Below are 23,736 nucleotides of genomic sequence, written 5' to 3'. Positions count from 1 at the left end.
AGAAGGTTCCACCACTACAAAATCCTCAAATAAAGACATAGGACTCCAGAAAAGCAGAGTCAGACAAGGGAAAAATTCAAGTTCCACAGCAAGCAGTAACTACTACTAGAGCAATCCAAGAACTTGACCATAAATTCCATAGTGGATAGTAAAATTATGTTCTCAGAAATACCAGACATTTCAGTTTTCCATGGATTAAATCTGGATATTCTTGTTAACTATACACATATTTAATCCCATATTGAATCCTGCTAAAATCTCTGCCTCAGAGCTATCTCACGCCAATGAACTAGGACACAGGACTCTGATCTGATTAAGTATTTTTCCTTTTGGATCCCAAAGTTTCTGGTATTCAAGGTAAAGGGCAGGGGGAAACCAAAATAGCTAGGGTTTACCAACTGCAGGATTTATTTCTAAGGAAAATACCTATCCAAGACCTGTGATAACAAGACTCCATAACTTTAAAGTCAGATCAACCATTCTTGCAGCAACTTAGCACAGAAGTTTTAGCAAACAAGAAAAGGGTTTTCCCCAGATTTTTCTCCCAGTCCTTCAGGAAGAGAGAGCAGATGACACTCCAGATGGGAGAATGTGGCCAGCATGTTATTATTCAGAATAAAGCCTGGTATCCATAAACCTAAATATTCACCTGGTATATTGAAAGTCACTGAAATAATCAGTCAGTCAAACTAGCCTTCCTTCTTAAGCATTATAGTTATGTTGCAAGAGGATGTTTGATCCTCAGGAGGAAGTACTTGGTTTTCTTGTTTTCATTTTTAGGCATCTGGGCTCTTGATTGGTGAAGACGACAGAGTACTCATGGTAAGGAGCAGAGGTTCTTGCAATCTCATCTACAGAAAGGAGGTGGACAAATTGGAGAGAGTCCAGCGGAGAGCAACGAAAATGATTAGGGGGCTGGGGCACATGACTTATGAGGAGAGGCTGAGGGAACTGGGCTTATTTAGTCTGCAGAAGAGAAGAGTGAGTGGGGATTTGATAACACCCTTCAACTACCTGAAGGGGGGTCCCAAAGAGGATGGAGCTAGGCTGTTCCTGAAGTTTCTTCCAACCCTAATCTTCTATGATTTTATGATCTCCACATTTGTATGTACTTAGGGATCCAAGATATGAATTCCTTTGGATGGGTGAAACTTCCCACTCCTCTAGGGAAACTAGGTGATGTTCCTTTTTGAATACTGAGGTAGCTGTAAATGTTTGTCTGCATATGCTGCAGAAGAAGTCTGTTTGGGACTCACTTGATCTTCCTTTTCTCTCTATTGGATTCAGATCACTGTAACTTTCAACTTTAACCCAGCACAATGAAGAAACCAGACCTTTTTTGAATGGTTGGTTTGTTCTTTTCCGTTGTCCTTTACCACAACACTTCAGGAAACAGGATAGATAAAAATCAATGCTTTTAAAAACAAAAAATCGGATTTTTTTGACAAAATGCTTTTTGAGGAAAAAAACTATCTAAAGATAGTTTTAATTAAGATACATTATAGCTCAAAGATATGTCATCATGGAATAGGGATTATAAATTCTAATTTGATAGTATCAGACAATATATTCATGTAATGTTTAAGAAAAGTTTTGTAAATGAATTCCAATAGTTCATGGATTAGGTACCCAATCTTATGGCATTCTAGGGGCTTCTATATAGATTATTTAGATTAATCTTTCTATCTACCCAATGGGACTCAGTGCTCAGTTTAAAAGATACCATCAGAGATGCTTAGTTTTGCAGTTCTCAAACTGTGGATTTGTGTCTCCAGAGATAGCATGCTTGTTAATAGCAAAAATATGTTAAAATAAATAAATAAATAAATAAATAGTATATAGAGGTGAGAAATAACAGATCTTAACCCTATTGTCCCTCTGCAAATTTGTGTACACAGAGTCAATCCATTACCTCTCTCTAAAACTGCAAAGTTTCAAAAAGTTCAATAAATAGAAGATTGTTGGGGGCGGAATAGATCTGGGCAAGGAGAAGACGTCTGGCGATAAATGTGAAACGGGAGGGACAGGCAGTAGAAACAAAAGCGAAACTGTTTGAGCAGCATATTCCAGAAGTCTTGAGGTCTTTCTGAGTGTAGCCTTCATTGATTTGAGATCTACCATACCATTCTCTCACTAGAAGGGAAAACCTACAATGGTAGGAGGCCGTAAAAGAGACCCAGTTTGGGAATATTTTAATGAAGTTGCTCTACCAGTGGTTAAGACAGGTATGTGTGCAAAATGCAAACAGTGCAACAAAGAAATGCAAGGCCTGGTTGCCCAAATGAAACAACATAATGAGAAGTGTTCCTTCTCAGGAGGAAGCTGCATTGAAGATGATGAAAGGCACATGTCTGAACATACAGGATCTTCAGGTTGGTAAACTTTTTTTATTTCATATTTCTTTCTTAGGGACTGCCTGTCTTCCTTCTGGACTATTCTTGAATTCTCATGTTTGAGCAAAAAATAGAGTTGTTACTCTATGGTACTATCATTTTAGATGCAGTTGTGATAAAAAATAAATAGCTGAAATAGGCAGATCTTCCTTTTACAATTTCACCTTTAAAGTAGTACTGAGTGTCAGTGAATGCAATGAGTAATACCAAATGAGCAGTACGGTAATAATAATTAAATAACTGCATTGACTTATTTTGTTTAGGAGAATCCATCCTCAACATACAAGATTCTGAAGACTATCCACCTTCAAGATCACCATCATTTTCTATAGTTTCAGAGTTATCTGCCAATGATAGTGTTTCAGTCATATCATGTACGTCACATAGCCACTGTATATCACCAGTAGCAAAAAGAAAAAAAAAATCTCTATCATCCAGAAACAACCATAGATAAGTTTTTGATAACAAAAAGAGGTAATTGATGAAAAAAATGCCCGGTTTGTTTATGCAACAAACTCTCCTTTCCGTATGATTGAGAACCTACACTTCATTAACATGGTTCAGTCATTAAGACCAGGATACAATCCAGCCAACGGAGCAGATGTTGCAGGCAAATTGCTGGATAAAGTGTATGAAAGAGAAATTGAACAGTGTGCAAAAGGTCTAGAGGGCGAAATTGTTAATCTGAGTCTTGATGGGTGGAGCAATGTCCACAATGATCCTGTTGTATATGCTTGTTTGACAACAGAAGAAGGGAATGTCTTCCTTACAGAAACAATTGATACATCAGGAAATGCCCACACAGCAGAATACTTACAAGAAGTAGCAATAAAAGCTATAACAAACTGTGGGAAAAAAATTCAAATGTCTTGTACGCAGCTTGGTCTCAGACAATTCTGAAAATGTATCCAAGATGAGAAGAAATTATTTAGAAGAGAGAGTCCCAATCTAATAACATATGGTTGCAGTGCTCATTTGATGCACCTTCTAGCCAAAGACTTCAGTGTTCCAGAAATAAAGGCTAATGTTGTTGAAATTGCAAAATACTTCCGTAACAACTACTTTGCAGCAGCTGCTCTGAAAAAAGTGGAAGGAACCAAGCTAACTCTCCCACAAGATGTGCGATGGAACTCAGTAGTGGACTGTTTTGAGCACTATATCGAGAACTGGCCTAATCTGATGACAGTTTGTGAACAAAATTGTGAAAAAATAGATGGCACTGTCACAGCCAAAATTCTCAACATTGGGCTTAAGAGAAAAGTTGAACACATGCTGCGTACCCTGAAGCCTATTTCTGTAGCCTTAAACAAAATGCAGGGAAATAGCTGTTTTATTGCTGACGCTGTTGAAATTTGGAAGGAACTGAGTGAAATCTTAAAAAGATAAATATGCAATGACAGAGTTAAATTACAGACATTAAAAAAAAATGAATGGGATAAGCACTATCTCCAGCTCATTTTCTTGCAAATATTCTTTATACTCAGTACGAGAGTCAAACCTTAACTGCTGAAGAAGAGGAGTTGGCTATTACATGGACATTCAGCAATCATCCCGCCATAATGCCAAGTATAATAAACTTCAGAGCTAAGGGTGAACCATTCAAGAAATATGTGTTTGCTGATGATGTTTTAAAGAAAGTCACACCAGTGAACTGGTGGAAGTCACTTAAGCACGTGGATTCAGAAACTGTTGAAGTGATAATCTCACTTTTAACAGCAGTAGCTTCTTCTGCCGGTGTAGAAAGAATATTTTCTTCCTTTGCACCAATTCACTCCAAATTGAGAAATCGTTGGGACCTGAAAAAGCAGGAAAGCTTGTTTTTCTTTTCCAGATTATGAACAAACAGGAAAATGAAGGTGAAGACAATTGAGTTAGCTGCAAAAGCCAATATTTTAAGATTCTTGTGTTGACCAGGATGACACAGTCAATTTCATTTTTTTAAAGTATTTAACTATTTTAGTTAAAAATAATTTTAATAACAACAAACCTGATTTTAAAAAACTTGAATGTTTAACTACATTCAAAAATTCATATGCTCGTTTCGTTAAATTGTTTGCTGTTGAAAAAAAATCCAGAATACATAACGTTGTTTTAGTTAAATAAAACAATTTAAATGTCTGTCAGGTGATGTTCTCCTCCTAATACAGCAGGGCAAGAAAATCCTCGAAATATTAATGATTAACCTGTTGAATTGGAGATAGTTTATCTCCCAATGACTTCATAAATATCTGCTTCAAGTACCTTTGTTAAATGAAATAACCAATCATTCATTGTCTGATATAGCTGTAAAACTAATCTGAAGTTTTCAGAATAAATCAGTTACAGCTGGTTTTTCTGAGGAAGGAGCAACTGAATTTCCTTGAAAATTCAGCAAGTCTAAAGCCAGGACCAATTTCCTACTAATCGCTGCCATTAGCAAAGGAGAACCCACCAGGGACTAACTGGAAAAAGTATAAGCCTGTTGGAATCCTAAGAAAGGCCAAGTGCTGTGCTTTGGCACAGTCCTCAGTAGCAGTCAAAATATAGGTATGCCAAGGCCTGTATTCTACGTTGTCCATGGTAACAAAAGGCCAACTCAACCAGTTACATAAACTTGTTTATAAAAGTTAGCCAAATTTAGAAACAGAAAGACTGAAGAGGTCTGAACAAAAAGGTCTACTTATACCAAACAAAGAAGAGAATGGAATCGGAAATTAATGGACCAAAATTGGTTTGCCAGAAATTAGGTGTAACTGGTGGACAAAATAATGGGGCGATGGGTTATTGCACCTATCGCTCCCTTTTGTGGGTTCTTAAAAAAGGCTTCAAAAGGAGGATCAAACAGGTCAGAGGACAGCAGGACAAAAAGGAATCAGCTGCTCCATCATGGTTGTCACCTTACCATCTTCTGGGAGCCCAGGAGCCACTGACACACCATTCAGCCTTCAATCTCCTGATCCTGAGACCAGAGCCAGAGAGAGCGAAGGAAACCAATTATGTCACCACCTCCACCAGCATGGGTTAAGTCCTAAACATCAGCCAGGATATCAGACTTTGGTTCCTGCTAGTATTCCCTCCCTCATGTGTCTTTTTTCTTCCCTTACCCTATTTCCCCTCTTTCCTATCCATCTCTTTTTTGCCTTCTGTTTAATAAAAGCCTGGCTTAGCTGGTCAAGAGTGTTTCTTTCAGAAGTGCTGTGATCCCTGTGACCAATGAGGCAGCTAAAAGGAACGCTGTGGTACTGATACAAGTTAGCCAGGTCTCGGGGTGGCTGATTGGACTGTGCCTGTGTTTCTGCAGCAGCAAGGTTGAAAGTAAGAATCAGCACCAAAGTCAGAAGCTGCATTTACTATCTTTTCTCCCCCGTTGTGTATGTGTGCGTCTTGTTTAGTCTTCAAGGAAGCAGGATTGGATTTAGGCTGGAGCTGCTGCTACTGTTAATCTCAATTAACTTGTTCTCTTTTCCTCAAAAAGGATATTACCATCTTAAATACCATCTAAAAGATTGTCAAACAGGGGGGGGTTCCTTTATAAAAAAAACCTCTCTCAAGGGAAAGAAAAAAGCGATACATTAAAATGAAAGTCTTACTTCATACTGTACATTTCAAATGCTTGAACTGTCTCCTTCTTCGTTTGTATCTTTAATCAAAGGTTATGAAGATTTTTAATGGAGTTTTCAATGGGACTTAGCAGGCTGAGGTTTCTGTGCTGGAACCCTAAAACCTTGTTTAACAGTTTAGTGTTGTACAATGGCAGGGTCATGTTAGCACCTTGGACTCTCTGGGTCCACTTACTCCATCGAAATTAACATAACAGGGGCCTGCAAGCAAGCGGAGATCATAATTCGGACTTGAGAAACTATAAAATTGTTTGCGGTGTGTTTTTCTTAATAAATATCCTGCCAGTTTGTATCTCATTGCCAAGTGCAGATTATTCACTTCTTATTCACCAGTGCTGCTTGTCACGATGACTTGCATTCCTTGACTTGTTTACTTTCAGTTTATATCTTTCTCTAGCCCACAAGAATGAACAGTAAATGGGCTATGAATAGCAATTTTGCAAAGACCACTTAGCAAATCAATTTCCAGATTTCTATTTCTGATACAAAAGTTAAAGGGTGATAGAAGCAGCTTCTCCTGGATGACCAGGTTTTGGGTTTTTTTAAACTAAACCTGTGCATGACAAGAAGTGATCTTGTCACAAGACGGTTTTAGTAATTTAGCAGGGTTGGGTGAGCAGTATAGGCATCACAAAAAAGGTATCTGGTTAGGGTTCCTCTGGTGATAGACTGAGTGGTCAGATAGGAAATTGGTCTCAAGGTGACGGTCCTCTCTGAAGTCCTAGGACAAAAAAGAAGCCAGCGTAGTAATTGTCTATGCAGGGCTTCAGTGAGAGCATTTTCCTTCCCTTAACTAGAACTGTCCTGCGGGCTTTGTGGCATGACGCAAGTTGTGGTAGGGAACAGTGGCAGTTTTGTTTCAAAAGCAGCTCTGGTGCTGTCCTCACCACACATTAGCAAAGTGAAGGGCTGGCTCACAATGGAAGCATGATAGTGATCCTGAAGGAGGATAAGGCAATGTTCAGGTGCTAAATCCACTTTACTGAAATCCCGGTTGTTCCCCCAATCTCTTATGCAAGAAAGCATGAGACAGCTAAGCCAGTGGCTACCAGAGCAGGTGAGGAGCTGCTGAAACTCACTGGTATGGAGGCAAGGGGGAGCACTTGGCAAAACCTACCCCAAGCATTGCACTCAATTCCAAAAACGCAAAATTCCTAGGGGAGACTTTTAAAAAGACTCATTTCCTCAGGGAAAAGAATCTTTTGCAAGTTACTCACTCAGGCAGTGTAAAATTCACCTTATGCAGAGCACCCATGGACTATGCACAACTTACATCCTCAAAATAGGGCTCCAGTAGATCTAAATGTTGCATAGGCTTCTGTGGCCCCTTGTAGTGGGGTGGTCCTGAAGGGGTTAAAGCAGCCCTGGAGAGGGCTGTGGTCGGTAAGCTAGCCTGATTGGGGGAAGCAGCCACAGCTGGCCCTATAACAGGGCTGAGGGCCAGAGGCTGTAGAGGCCACTCTCTCTCTAGTCTTTGAGAGAGAAGGACCTGGCTGCCTGGGAAGCTGAGGAGGGTACCTAGGGTGCAGCAGTGCTGGGGAAGGGCAGAGGGAGCTGGGGAGCTCCAGCCTAGCAAAGCCCCAGGCTGCAGGCTGAGTTAAGGACCCACAGAAGGGTACTAGGGCTGCAGAGGGGCAGCCCAGATATAGGCAGAGGCAGCTGGTCCAACCCCCCTTGCTGATTATGGGTGGTTTATAGACTGCAGTCTGCCCCAGGGAGCGGGGGGCTAGACAATGACTGGCAGTAGACACTGAGGCAAGGTAGGGATAGGGGGTTGGAGGTTCCCCTGGGTGGGGAGACTCAGATTGTGTTGCTGCTAGGGGGCAGAACCCTGATGTAAAGGGCACTGGGGTCCGGGAGGGACACGGGGGCCAGTGGCAGGCGAGACACTGGCCTGCAGAAGGCACTCCAGAGGCTGGAAGAGCTAATTCCCAGGATGACCAGCAGGAGGCGCCGTGCCGATGAGTTGTCTCCCCGCCACACACCTCTATACAGGAATGAGTTTCACCCAGAGTACAGAAGAGGAAGTATCTGCTTTTCTCTGCAGCAAAAATAGGACCTGAGGAGGGTGTGGTGGGGCCAGAAAAAAATGCCAATTGGAGCAGCTTTGTAATTAGGGCAGTGTGGGGGGAATGAAGATGAAAAGAGGAACTCTGTCTCAATTCAGCCGGACTGGACAAAAAAATCCTATGAATTACAGCTTCTGTTCACCTCAAAGAATCTAACACAAGAAAAATATAGATGAGATTTACATTTACAACACAGATATCACAGTGATTGGCTATGCATTAAAATAACTCCTTTACATTGTCAGAAAAAAGGCAAACAGCAGACTAAAAGCTCTATATAAACTAATCATACTCAATAGTAGGTATATAAATATGAAGATAACTCTTCTCAGTTAGACATAACTTTACATCTTCCAAGAGTTGTACAAACACTAATTAAAATTCAGGATAAATTTTTCCAAAGTCCTTAGTGATTTAGGAGAGTAAGTGACATTTTCAAAACGGGTTGACACACCTGGGAGCCTCATTCTCAATAAAATTCATGTATATGCTTTTGAAAGTTCTACTTGCATTGTTTCAGCTGTCTCTACTCACAGGAGAAGACAGTAGCTGGCCCAAATGTTAGGAGCAAGCATTATACATGGCCTCTGGACCTTGGGAATTCAAAAATGTACATGATTCAAACACAGTACTAAACAAAACAATGCTAGGCTACTTTTTGAGACAACTTACACTTGACAATACAGAAACATACAAGATAATGCTTTATCCAGCAGATCTGCTTTATTGTTAACAAGTGGCAAGATTGTATAGGGTGAGCTAGTTACAAATTACATTTGCAAATTAAAATGGAATTGACACTTGAGAATTCAAACTTCACATAGCAAATAAGTGATCAAGAAACTCAAGCCATCTGATAGAAATCGGACTCTTGATAGTGACAAATATGAGAGTATTCGATGCATTAAAGTGCCAGGCATAAACAATGACAGATCCAGTAATGACAACTCTAATAATATCAGATACAATAATGAACCATTTATATAAAACAGGTGAAACGCTGGCATAAAAATAAATAAATGGGTGCTTTATCTTATGAAGATACATGTAAGAGACACACACAGGGCCAGCAGCTGTTGAGTGCTCAGCATTGGATCAGGCGCAAATCCCACACTACTTCTGCCAAAAGCCCACACCAGAATGCTGTTATTCTATAACTACATTTGCATTAGTGGTTTTGAATGGAATGAAACTTCAAAATACATCTGATTAAGTCTCAAGGGCTATTATTTTCATGGGGAAAAATACTTTTCAATTAGTATATATCAAATGAAGAATGTTCATATTTGTAAAGGGAAAATTTGTAAAGTTTTTCAATTGCTCGTGACATATTTAATGGTTCTATTTAGTGCCCATGAGCATGGTAACATGTTTGCACTTTAATATATGTAAACAATAAAAAAAACAAAAACTAACTTTTCATCTGGAAATATGTACCAGCCAACCCTCGTATTATACATCTAGGAAGACAGTCTCAGGGAGCTGAGTGAGTGCTAGCTTACTAAACACTGCTAATAATTTCCTACCAAATATTATTTTTATGACATGGATAAAGTGAGGCCGTGATTTAACCTTACTAGTGGGTTAAAAAGAAACTAACACACCATAGGCTAATCTGGTTTTGAATCAACTGTGCTTATCAAAATGCAATAGAACTCTGTACTCCATTATGTTTTGAATTTAAAAAAAGATACATACCCACAGATTAATAATAAATGAGCCTTAAAAAAAGTCTACTCACTCACTCCCCCCAGGCAAGTAATTATTTTTTGGGCAAGCAAATAAAATTCACTCAATTTCATTAACCATCATTTCATGTACATTTATTTTCAGTGTTTGACACACAGTTGCAAGCACAAAACCTTGTTCCCATTTAAGTTTCCCTGCTTAGCAAAAACAATAAAATTAAGTAGGAAAATAGCCCCTTTTCTAGCAACACAATTTTTCCAGTAACAATTTCAGAAAGCTTCTACCAGGAGTGTTTTATTCCCCATACAATACAGAATCAATGTGACTGATAACTAATATTTCTAGGGGATTTTTATAGCATTCAGACAATATTATTTGATTTCATGTTCAGTAGACTAGTCATGCGGGATGCCAGCACGCAGCATTTAAGCTACTGCAGAGAGATACTGTTCTGCTATTTCCATCAGGAAATTTTTTTTATCTATTCTTCCCTGCGCACCACTGCACCATCACAACACTGAGCCACTTCCTCTCAGTAACAGACACCCTCCATGACGTTCTAACATTGGGGCTGTTGCTGAAATGCACTTTGCAGTCAGCACTCTGTTTCCCTCACTTGCTGTAGCATGTGCAATGAAAGACTGATTATTAGATGCATTGTAGGAGCAGATTCAGTGCCAGAGCACCATGGAGAGCTCCTAACATCAAGCTGGGTCTCATTACTGGGCAACAAACCTTAAAGATTGAGATTTTCAAATCCACCAAGGGAAATGTAATGGGGAGTCCAAATCCCTTTGAAAAGTTCCGCCTAAAAGTTCAATTTTTAAAGAAAAATGTGAGATAGCATGAGGGAGAAACGGACAGGCAGAGGAGAAGGCAAGACACTAAGTCTGGTGTCTGCTTTCTGGGGCACAGAAATACTTTTCTAGGTACTGGTGGTTTAAATCCTAAAAAGAGGCAGCACTCAACACCTTCAGGATAGGGAAGATGGTATGGCAGCCAAGATGGCATGCAGGGCCAAACCCACGAAAAAAAAACAAAACAGAAATTGAGCTTGTTTTTGGCTTAATTGGCTTGTGAGTTGCTAGTTGGCTAGTTTTTGGCTTATAGCTTGTTGCATGTTGGGCTTGTAGCTTGCTGCTTCTTTTTCTTGATTGGTTCCCGGCAAGCAGGAGTAAGGGGGGGGGGGAAAGCAGGGGCAAGGGGTGAGAGAGTCAGAGGTGCACAGCGGGCCCACGCCAGTCCCCAGACTGCACGCTGGGTGGGATCTAGTCACAGAGTGTTGGGGTTCTTAGAGACTGGCTTGTTCTGGCCTTGTTTTGAAATGGGATTAGCTTGATTTTAGGCTTATTGTGAAAGTCAGGGTGCTTATTTACCACATGAAAGTTGGCAACTGTGGAACCTACCATTAACCTTCACTTCAGAGCTGGCTCTTCATGCAAGAACCCTCCACTGATTCCCTCCTACAGAATGAGAGAACCTTTGCAAGAGAACTAATAGCACAATATATATAGTAGATAATAAAAGTTGTCAAGGTCCTGGAGGTAAAAGTAATACTGTGACCATATAATTACACCAACAAAATTATTCAGAGATTTTTAAATGTACAGTTAATGCATGTTGTTATTCAGTAGTTTTGGGGTTCATAATCCTTCTCTAGTGTTCTTCCCATTTTAATTAAAAATGATTAGCTTAGCTTTATTAATTTAATTTTGGATAATAATTTTTGAAGAGTTCACACAGAACATATGCTTATACATATTCTTGGAGAGATGTACACTGAGCTTTCAAGTTCTTCACTAATCTTCCTTCAATCACCATGCTTATTTCTTGCTTTTTATATGATACTTAATTATGTTCCTTATGTGTTTCATCTGCAATGAGTATTATGAAAACCATTCCGTTTTTGTTTGCTAACAAACATCTGGATGGAAAGGCAGTAGTCTGTGCTGCTACAGTGTGCAATGCAGTCCTCTGTAGATGGCACTAGATACATGAAAAATCTATAATATTAGATAATAAAAACATTTTGATAAACAAACCTTAACATACTGACTATAGCCTCAGTATGCAGTAACAAACTGGATAATCAAATTTTATGTTAGTGTTTTCATGTCTTTATTATAGAAGTTTCAAACGTGCACATTATTAAATGTTACATTTTGTCAATAATCAAGGTTTAAATTTACTGAGTTGTAATGCTGAATTAAACTTTAGACTAATACACACAACATTTCAATTAAAAGAAAATAAATGGTGCATAACTCTAGGATAATTTTCTAAAACCTGACTTTGAAGCACTGCATTACACAACAGCTCAAAGAGCAGTGAATATAAAACCATGTATTGCATGAATTGAATTGGGAAACTTGGCATTTATGGTTTCAAAGGACAGGCTTTCATAATTTTGTAGAGAAGTCCTCCACTCCTCTCATTATTCACAATAAAATCCTTGTAAGTTTGAAACTAATCTGTTTCCTTACTAAACTTTCCCTTTATACTGTACACACACATTGCTGTTATTACAGGTTTGCTCATGATGAGTGCTGGGCTGCTACCATTTATTTTTTTTAAAACTGATAACATTTAATTTGCCAACATATATAAGAACAGAAACTAAATCAGATATTGGGCCTATGAACCTTCAGTATCCCTTGGCTGAGCCCATTTTTGGCTACCTATTATACAACATCACATTTAGTAGTTATCCACTCTTACACACTAAACATGGGCAGCTCAGTGGCCATATTGGAGAATTAGAAAAGATGTCAATACACCTGGTAAAGGGACAATTACTAAAAACATTTAATTTCTCAGAAAGATTACAAAACAATTCTGTACCACTGAACTTGGTCATCCTAAAATAGCAATAATAGTTTAGGGCCCACAAAATGACATCTTCAAGTTCCTAAAGATATCCATAAAAATCAGAGAAAGGTATCCACAAAATGGATATCAAATCCATTTTGTTTGTATTTTGGCCCCATTATCTGTATTCTCCAAAAATATTAATAGTACTTTTGGATTACATTAATTGAAAATATTGCAATGTCATACCATATGTGGCAAAAAGCTTCAATATACCACCTTAACAAAAATCATACATCTGCTATATTAGTGGCAGCAATGAATTAAAAGTAACAATTTTGGACAAGTCAGCACAGTTAATTTGGGAAAGGCACAATTAGATTCTTTCAGATTGTTTTTCCCTGGGAAACCAAAATAGTTTAAAACACTTCAAAGCAAACGTCACATACCAGAAACATTTAAATTCAGACACAGACTAAGAAACTCAGCTTTTGCCTGGTTATTTAAACTGCCCCCGCTGGTTGTCATATTACAAAAGTTAAACAGCTAAGGTGTCTGATCCTGCTTCCCTGGAAGTCAATGTGAGTTTTGCTATTGATTTCAATGGCTGCAGTAAACAGCCCAGGAGAATGCAGAAATTGCAGATAGAATAATTAAATATTCATACTATGCCATGAAGCATAAGTGCTCCATAAAACATATGGCTGTGCTTTTGCACAGGGATAAGAATAAAGGAAGTGATGACTTCTATCAAAACTTACAGTACCAGTTTCATATAACTATATGGACCTCTATCATGTTAGATACATTATAAGGACTATTTAAAAAATGGATGTACAAATTATTTATATCATCTATGATAATCATCCATTAAAGCCATCCACTGGAAAATCTCAATACATACCAAGAAACTTTATTTTAAAATTCTGGAGTAAATTATTTTGTCTTTCCTTCTGGAGAAAGAGGAGGAAAGTGAAGGGAGCAGGAACCTGCAGACATCTCTGGAAGGAGAGATGGGAGCTGTTGGGTAAGACTCATGTGGACAGTTATGGAAAGGAAAGTATGTCATTATGAAAAACATAACTTTTAAAAAAAATGCCTGGTCCCATACTGCTGGCTGTAAATATGTAATAACCTTCATTGGTTCTTATTCAATTCCTATTATTCTTTACATAGGTGAACAATACTTTCACACAGCACTTCAGTCCATTTGCTTTAACAAATCTTTTAGAAGCAGTGCCAGAAAATAACCATGGAAGCTCATTAGAATAGTATGGTTTAATCTCTTTAACCAAAGACAATCTTTTAATATTTTCATTAGAAAGTTATAGGAGCTGCTCATGCAGTTTTCATACTTCCTTAAAAGACAGTTTCTTAGTTAGTGTCCCATAAATACATCTGATTCCTTCTCAGAAGCATTTTTTAAGCCCAAATGTTTCATAGCTAGAATATTTTACATACCAGGGTTCTACAAAAAGATCCATTTCTATTTGCTAAGTTGCCAAACACATCTCTATTTAGTTTAAAATATTTTCCAACAGAGATTAGAATGTCCTTGAATGGCACAGTTTTAGGTACCTGTAATTTTTATATACAGTATATATATTTATATATAAATAACTATGTAACCAAAAGGATTGCACTCAGTAAATTACTACAACATGGTATTTCAGGATGTTTGCAGCATGAAATCTAACGGGAAGGAGTGCTCCAGCATTCCATGCTGCAATATGCAACTGAAGCTCTGGGTTTCTTTCTTTTTTTTTGTTTTTGTTTCGTTTTTTTGTTTGCTTGCTTTCTTTGCCTTTCTGAATGCATTCACACAACCATTCTTCGAATTCCACATTCACAGCAGAACTTTGCCCATTCCACTGGGTATCTGGTTCCACATTCATGGCAAAATTTTGATAACTGTACAGGTGAATTTTCATCGCTGCTTTTTGTACTTCCTCCATTGACTGAGGATGAGTAGTCTCCACTATCATACCCAATTTTACCATCAGACCTGAAAATTCAGATAACAAACGTTCATAATATAATTTAATACAGTGCAACTTGGTATAAGTATCCATTCTAATCCTTTGCAAAGAATTACTATTTTTTAAGAACTGACAAATATATACTTTAAACCAGGGATCAGCAACCTTCGGCACGTGGCCTGCCACCGGGCACGTTCGGCCGATCGCGGCGCCCACTGACCGCGGTTCGTCATGCCAGGCCAATGGGAGCTGCTGGAAGTGGCAGCCAGCACATTCCTCGGCCCGCACCGCTTCCCGCGCCCCCATTGGCCTGGAGCGGCGAACCGCGGCCAGTGGGAGCCACAATTGGCCGAACCTGCAGACACAGCAGGTAAACAAACCGGCCCGGCCCACCAGGATGCTTAGCTTGGCAGGCTGCGTGCCAAAGGTTGCCAATCCCTGCTTTAAAGTTTGTGCCATGAAAGGGATAAGCAGCCTACCTACTTGAAATATCATATTGTACACCCTTTCCAAAGTGCTCCCTACTTTGAAATGAAAAGAGAGATGCTAAAGGAAACTAACACCAGAATCCTAGAAGCAGGAAGAAACATTCAAGTCACAAGTTAGTCTAACTAGAAATTCTATCACTGAGTTATCAAAGGTTTTGTTGGAAAGTAACCCTAAATATATCTTTAACAAATGAAAGTATATAGTCAAAGAAATATTAGCACTGTATGGCACTGAGAACCTCGGAAAATCACACCCACCGTATCACCCTCAGATCATGTGGAGTTAGAACTATAAACTCCCTATTTTCTCTTCTTCAGTTAGCAGCAATTGACTTAAATGTAGGTTGAAAGAGCCATTCTCATAACCTTTTCACAAGCCTATTGAAACTTTTAATGCTCAGCCTTACATACTTGGATGGGTGAAATTTTACTTTTACACTAAGCTACAGCGCTAAACATGCCAAATCTACAGTCAAAGCATACTAAAATTGTTAAATCTACCAAAGAATATTGAATTAAGAAATTCCCATAACTGTCTGTGTACCACCCTTCCCATCATTTCCTGTAGACAGTACTCCCCTAAAATGTTTCTATTTACTTACAAGATTACAAAGTTAAAAACTACCTGCTTGAGTAACTTTCTGCATTATAGATTTTCCTTTTGTTTGCTAGAGCACCTGTGCCCGCGTTTTTTGCCATACTTGGAGGGGTTGATATTCGAGTTTTCACAGTGGGTCTGGAAGAGAGTAGATAGTCAGTGAATTAAATAAACAGGTTCAACAAACCACCCAGGCACAACATTGCCAATACTTTGTAAAAACGGTAGAGCCTCATTAACCCCACCAATGACAGAGTGAAAAGCCGTAGCATGATTAGCAAGTTCTGAGGACCACAGAGTGCCAGAACCTGGACCAGTGATGGTAACACTGCAACCCTTTTGGCTAATGGAGAAGCATTTCACTCCTACTCCCAACCTTTCATTCTGCATCACACTAGAATAGAGCAAATGCACTCTCTATTGATTGCTCATGGTATAGAACATTTCCACCTCTGAAGCCAGGCTAAAAGTGATTTTATGGCTCTGTTAGGACTGCTAGAAGAGTGAAAAGCAACTGACTGGTGGCCTTGAAGAGGTGGAAGAATCTTTAGGCAGATGGATGCCTTGCTCCCCTTCACAGTCAATTCTTAGGTGAGCCATGGCCACTGCTTTCTTTTTCCCATAATACTGAACCCAGCCACAGCAGCCATTGAAGGTGGCTGTTACTCCCCTGCTTATGAAGGATGGTGATGCCCTCATGGTCCAGCCTCTTCCTCCTAAGCATGGGGATGGGGGAATAACTTTTATTCAACAGGGTAGGAGTACACATCTTTTATGGCTTGTCAAATCCTTAGTTCAATACTGCAGCAACACAGAGGCAGAAGCTCTCTCAAGAATCCCCACACAGAAGAAGGGAAATTAGGTGGTGATACCCAGCTAAAGGATTGTTCTGTCCCATTCAAATCTCCAGACAGTTGCTCATTTTGAAGAAATGGGGAAACATCAGAGCATTGACAAGCTGTGCTATTCCTGAGCAGGGATAGCATGGATGTTATCCCTGAGTAGCATTGCCACCATCAAGAGGAACGGGGAGGAGGAAGCACCCTTCACTACCAGTGCTTAAAGATAAGTTCTGTTGTCTTGTTCCAAAAATTTACCACACACTGGACAGTGTGTTGAGGAATGTATTTATTTTTTTAAAAAAATTACCTTCATCAGTAATAGCCAAGGGTAGATTAAGGCAGGATTCTTGACCCCTGAGATTTGGACCCAGTGGCCTGAACACTGCTGTGAAAAACCCAAAGTGAGGGGAGTGATCTAATAATTAAGCACACAAGTATGCCTCCCACTTACGCCAGCGAGTAATCTGGCCTATAGCCCCAGCTCACAGATTGACTTTGTGACATCAGGCTGGTCGCAAACTTTCTCCTTTATTGCTCCTGTCTGTAGGATGGGCTGCTTTCCTACCTACTTACCAACAGCATTGTAAGGATTACTTTATAAAAGCATTGTGGAATCAAAAAGCCACAATATAAGTGCAAATTACACTCAAAAAGTTAGTTAAAAGTACATTATTAAGATTGCAAAGTCAAGCATTCAACATTTTGGAAATACCAGAATTGTTTGCCTGGGCAACCTTAATTCAGTCTCCTTGTGCATGTGCATACAGTCTTTAATTACATTATCACATACCGTTTTTTCTCACAGGGTCCCTGCCTCATTCAGTGCATAAGTGATGAACTTCTGAGCAACTATTTATCATTCAGTGTGTGCCCACAGGCATCATTTACTGCCCACTATTCAAATCCTGCTCTGAAAACAGAATTATGTATTTCGTCGTGGGCTTGTCTACCATGCTCATCATTATAGTACGAGTGCTTCATAAACACTAAAGAATATATTTCCACAACACACCTCTGAGATGACAAGGAATTATTATCCCCATTTTATAGATAAGGAACTTGATTCACAGAGACATTAAGGTAAACAATATCCCCTAATTTTGGGTGCCCAATTTGAGACACCTGGGACCTGATTGTTCAAAGCACAGTTTTCATGGACTTCAGTTGCAGCAGAGAGTGCTCAGCACTTTTTAAAATCAAGACTCAGGTTGTGAAGTCAGGCACCTAGAAAATGATGCACACACAATTAGTGATCATCTGCAAAAAGTCTGGCTTAAGTGACTTGTCCAGCATCACATAGGAACTCTGTGGCGAAAGCAAAGATACAATCCAGTTCTCCAGGGCAACATTTAACTGTCTCGATGATAAGACCCTCCTTTCTCATCCTGCTATACCCTGCCTCATTCACTGCACACCTTCTACTCTGGATGCCTTTGAAGAGCAGAGGGCGCTGTCTGGAGTTCTCTGCTTTGTGTCCCCTCTGGCTCTCTCATTTTAATCTTTGACCTCACTCTGAATCCTGTTTCTTTCAGTTGTTGTCCCCAGAAATCTGCTGTAGCCTGGGTCTAGTGGTTCCTCCTCTTTAGCTGAGGGGGCAGGTCTTTACAGTTCTGGGCAGGCCTATACCCACCTGCCCCAGTACTACAAATAATATGCATCTTCCACTTCCTCAATATCCTACAGACCACAGCCTCCTTTAACATGCAACCCTGATTCATCCCCAGAGCAGGTACTTCCTGTGAACTGAATGAGGTCAGGGTCCTGTGTAAAAAATAGTATTCGATCATATAATTAAAGACTGCATACTAATGCATATGCACAAGGGGGGGCAAATTAAAATTACAAAGGCAACCTTAATTCTGGCATTTCTTAACTTTTGAGTGCTTGACTTTGCAACCTCAACAATGTCTTTTAATGTATTTTTTGTGCACAATTTCCTAGGCTTTTAAAACAGCAAACTGGAAAATGAAATTTCATCAGGCAGCATCATACTGACACCCACATTGTTCATCAACAGAGTTAGAATCTGTAGATCCACTGCATAGACCTCTCTGCTCTAATGGGCACAGACTATTCTGCCCATTCCCCCCAAGTTTGTCCTCTTCTGTCCTATACCCTCCAACCTTTCATAGTCCTGTTTCTACCTCCCCCTCAGCTCCTTGTCTCAGTCCTGTTTTCTTTGCCCACCCGTTCCCACTCTCCATTCAGGCTTCTTATCTCTGTTTCAGTCTCCTTGCAATGCCAGTCCTAGATCCACCCCCCTCCTTGCCTAGTCAGTCTCAGTTCTTCTTTCCTGGCTCCTCATCCCATCTGTATCTTTCTTCCTCATGACCACTGACTCCCAGTTCTGTCTCCTTCCCCAGACCACTCATCCTGACTACCTACTTTCTTTGTCCAGCCAGTCCAAAACCTAGCTCCTTGTCAGTTTTGTCTCCCCTTTCCCAATCCCCCCCACACCCTGGTTCTCCTTGTCCAGCCAGTCCCAGTTTTCCACCCCAGCACATCATCCAATCTTGCTGCTCCCCACCCACCCCAGCCCAGCCAACTGGCTCCCAGTCTCCAGCTGTCTCCTTCAATGGCTCCCAGTGTCCTTGTTCAGCTTATCCCTCAATGGCTCCCAGTGTCCTTGTTCAGTATTCCCCTACCTTCCAAGCTCCAAGTCTCCTTACTCAACCCTCAACCAGTTCCCTACACACAGCTCCCAGCCTCAACCTCTCTTTCAACCAGTTCTAATCTCCCCTCCATCCCACAGCTCCCAATCCAAGTGGAGTCAGTTGGTCAGTGAGGATGGAATCTTCGGAGATTTTTGCTCTTAAACAATTCTGCACTGAGCATGTGCAAACTGTGATTTTTTTTTCTAAAGCTTCTAACTTGGTCAAATTTGGGCACATATTTAATAGGGATGTCCAAAAGGACATCACTATCACAAAGGCCACCCCCTGCCAAATTTCCAGTCCTTGTTGCAAAGCATGGAGGCAGTGGAGTTTTTCTAAGAAAAGGTTGCCAACAAATTTTTTAAAGGGTAAAATGTGATTTTCTCTAACCTCATTCTCTGAAATAGCTGAACAGTTTTGGCTGAAATTAAACAAAAAAAGTGCAGCCTGAGGCAGACACCTCTAATGGAACATTTCAGCCCAAATGGTTAAACTTTGGCAAAATTATAAGTAACTGAAAACAGGGGGCTTATAATGGGAACTGTTGGGCAACCCTGATTATAGCCAGTGCACTAGGAGTTTAGAATTTATGGATCCCACTTTCGCCACCCCAGGTTCTTCAAATTACATGCTCTGCTTGGGTAGCTGAGAGGACATAATCACAACAGTGACATTTCTACATATGGCTAGAATATTCATAGTAGGACAATAAAAACTCTTATAGTGGCAGTGTTTGTCTAGATGCCAAGCTCTCAAAAGAAGCTCTCCAGTAAGAACAGTTGATCATTATCCTATGACTACAAGGGTACATGTGTAGGTCAAAAATTAGTGTCAGTGGTAGGACTCCTGGGACTGCCAAAAAGTCCATACCTTTCACGCCAGTAGTTCTCTTCCAGGTCACATCCTCTTTGTTGATATAAGGCATGTTCATTCAAGCATGTTCACTGTGCAAATTACTAGCACCTGATTTTTCAAACTTGCATGCTTAATATTAGGCATCTAAATAAATTTTTTTAAAGTGTCCTGGTTTCCAGAGGTGCTGAGCACTCTACCAGCTCCAACTGAAGCCAATAGAAGATGCAGATGCTGTGCATCTCAGGAAAAAAGGCCACTGTTTTTTCCTATTGGAATCTAACTTTAGGCACTCAAGTCTGAATATTTTAGTCTAAATAGTCTCTGGAAATGTTTTAGTTTACATTTTTAAAAAAATTAAAACAGCATCTGAGAACAATTAATGTAGGAAAATTGTTTTTATTATTTGAAAGCATCCCCTTAATAAGTAATATTCATTTCTTGTGTATTTTCCCAATGTGTCACCATTTGTAACTAACTCTTCCTTAACAATTTACCTTAAAATATTACAGATAAAGTGTTTGCCATTTAAAAATCAGCATTTGCCCAGTTATCTCAAAGTGATATCTAGGACACTGCATCTATTTTCTATTCAAAAGATATATGAAATATAGAATATTTCTCTACCATGTTAAAGCAATGGTATATGTGTTGGCTTTTAATAGCTACTGAAAGCTAAATGCAACCGATAAGCTATCTTGTTGTAATGACTTATCTGTGTGATATGCCTATGGTTGTATTCTTTTTTTTTTATTTATTGTTCTCTATGTTTAAATGATTGCTATATAACTGCTTTGTACCAGCATTGTAAACATGAAATAAGAGTAAATATAATAAACTGGAGTCAATGAAGGAAGAAATGACAGTTGAAAAGGTCTTCAGGTACAAACAATATATTCTGTTTTCTGTCCTACCATAAAACATTGTATCCAATATGAAAGTTATACTTATACAGAATAATGTGTCAAGTTATGTATTAATTTCCTCCTTCCCACAAGACAGTGGTTTTGGTCTATCAAGACAGTCACAAAAAAGGGGGCAGCAAGTTTGTTACAATGTCATTAGGTAACAACTTCATTAGGAAGCTTTGCATATTTCAAAAGTCACAAGATGCTTTTAATATTCCAACCCTTTTTGGGGAACATATCTGAAAAATAGATAAATCACACTGATTTGCAATACTTACTTGTTAATGGGCAACAACTCATTTGGTCTTTTGATGGTACTGTCTGCTTTTGTATCACTGTCATACAACCTTTGCACATCTCTTCCAGTTCGCAGTGGTGGGCCTAACTTGTCCGTCTTACTATTAAAATATATAAAGGTGTACCCATAAGGAGTTGGCTAGTTTGCTATTTATATTATTGCAAGTATTTCAAACAAGTAGTCACAATTAAACATTTATCTTCCTCATTAGAACTCTATTAACTTTTTGAAATTGAATTATTCTTATCTGGGACAGCCAGACCTCAAACTTTTAGTGAACACATTAACTTCAGGAAGTCATTTACAATCCTGGTCTTCCAAAAGGCACTTCCTTCACAAGTATCAGAGAGTTTATTGGGACTAGTTTCTCCAACAGTCATGCAGATTATTAAAATTAGGTTCTCTCAAATGATGTTATTTAATGATTGACAATCTCACAATAAACTGGGTACACTGTAACATTATAAAGTAAAATTAATCATGGCAATGAAGCAGACCAGAGAGCTCATAGGCAGAACTCATACAAACTTAACTGAGGGCTTGTCTACCCAAACATTTAGTTTGTGGCAAACTGGAGCATGAATCTATCCCATATTCACCTGCTGCTCATTAACTATCTAGATGTACCCTGTTGCCATGCACGAACAGTTCCTTAGTGTGCTTTGATCTACACTGCTTTGAAACAGGAGTAGATCAAAGCACTCCAAGGAACTGTTAATGCACGACAGTTAGTATGCAGCTGGCTATTGCACGGTAGATTCACACTCCAGCTTGCCACAAACTAAACATTTGTGTAGACAAACCCTTGAATAAGATGGTGGGAAGGGATGAGGAAAATGCTATCTTCTTCCAGTCGAAGGTTACCTATAAAGGGAGAAGTGGCCTGTTCTTCCTCTCCCTTTCCAGAAGTTCCTGAGCATGACACTAAAACAATGCAATATGCCTTCTATTCTCCTCCCTCTCACAGTGTCATGCAAACCTGGAGCCCATCATCCCAAGAGGAATAAGGTCTCCTGCCTTCCCATCCAAAGTGTTAAGAGATTCAAATAGTCAGATTTAGAGGAGAACTAGCCCTGAGAAAACAGGCATCACTTACTCTTCTTAAGCTATGCATGCATTCCCAGTTTGAATAGACTCGTTAGAATGTTAAGAGATTGCATTGCAAAACTTTTATATCTTTGACAAACCATAATCAATTTTCACCAGATCAGTAAAAGGCTCATCTCAGACATAGGCAATACGTCCCTGCAAAATTTTAAGTTGGGCTATCATCTACCACAATGTTCTAGAACTATTAGAAAAGAGTCATGCTTAAAAAAAAGAAAAAAAAAAAATCAATGAAAAAGTGTGTTCCCCCATCACCATTCCTTTATTCTCAAAAATGGTTGAAGCTTTTAGGCCCAAATTAAAAAAAAAACAAAAAGCCATTCCTAGTCAGAGAACATATCTCCTAAACTTCAGCTATAGAAGTAAAAGACTGGGGAAAAAATAAAAAACTGAAAATAACTTCTTAGTACAGAAGTTGCTACATTCTCTGTCTATAATAAGCCTTGCCCTCAAAGTGATGTCACTGGAAAGCCTGAGAAGGCAAAAGCACTTAATTTCCAAAATCTCATGGGGGAAAGGAAGGAGAACTTTATTTTTGTTATATGCCAAAAAAGATTCAGCAAACGCTGTAAGATTTTTAAAAATAAAAGTTCATGGCCATTGAAATGTAATTTTAGTATTGGCTTCATAGCCTATTAATTCATCAACATACCCTCAGATTTGCTCTGGCTTTTAATGACCCATGAAAATTAGTTATTTGCCTTGTATACCTCTCTAACATGAATATTATCCTTCAATCATTTCTACAGTATCATCATCTTAAAGATGCTGAATTCATGTGGTTTGCAAGATACTACAGAAGTGCAGTAAGGCTTTGCACAGCTCTTGAAACTCACACTACCTCAACAGAGTGTCAGTATAAACGGCTATACAATAAATAACAGATTAACAATACTAAATACAGTTGCCATGGCAATATAGCTGACCTTAAAAATCCAAGCTGATTGAGCCCTTTAATTTGTTGGTGGGAACCTGAGGCCAGCACAGTCAGAAAGATGATGTTTGGAGGTGTGGAACTGATCAGGAAGTGTATGCGTTTAAGCCAGTGGCTCTCAAAATTTTTTTACTGGTGACCCCTTTCACATAGCAAGCCTCTGAGTGTGACCCCCTTTATAAATTAAAAACACTTTTTTTATATATTTATTTAACACTATTATAACTGCTGGAGGCAAAGCGGGGTTTGGGGTGGAGGCTGACAGCTCGCAACCCCCCATGTAATGACCTCACGACCCCGACGGGTCCCGACCCCCAGTTTGAGAACCCTTGATTTAAGCAGTCTTCAATAGAGAATTACAGCTGTGTAAGAATTGTGTATAAATGTATTTTAAAGACGAACTAAAATAGCTGGCAGAAACAAAGGGATTTTAAAAAGACTGGCAGAACTGCTTGTGAAGGCATTTCTGGGACTGGATAGGTCTTCAGAATCAGCACACAAGTAAACTTTAGTCACAA

The 23,736-nt window shown here is 39.3% G+C and overlaps 1 protein-coding gene across 3 annotated transcripts in view; it reads right to left on the bottom strand.

The window, feature by feature from the left end:
• Positions 1–8,762: 8,762 nt before the first annotated feature.
• Positions 8,763–23,736, bottom strand: part of ZC2HC1A (zinc finger C2HC-type containing 1A) — a 54,298-nt gene continuing 39,324 nt past the window's right edge. The window contains exons 8-10 of one of the 3 annotated variants that reach the window (XM_034763163.1): positions 21,158–21,280; positions 15,651–15,761; positions 8,763–14,563 (exon numbers count right to left, since the gene is read on the bottom strand). In XM_034763163.1, the coding sequence (XP_034619054.1) occupies positions 14,377–14,563; positions 15,651–15,761; positions 21,158–21,280 (421 nt within the window). In that variant the 3' untranslated portion in view covers positions 8,763–14,376. The remainder of the gene's footprint in view (positions 14,564–15,650; positions 15,762–21,157; positions 21,281–23,736) is intronic. The other 2 variants (XM_034763164.1, XM_034763165.1) reach the window with 2 other exon arrangements.

Source organism: Trachemys scripta, chromosome 2, assembly GCF_013100865.1.
Source record: "Trachemys scripta elegans isolate TJP31775 chromosome 2, CAS_Tse_1.0, whole genome shotgun sequence".
NCBI lineage: Eukaryota > Metazoa > Chordata > Testudines > Emydidae > Trachemys > Trachemys scripta.
Note: the sequence above shows the minus strand (reverse complement) of the source record. Positions and strands in the feature narration are given on the sequence as shown.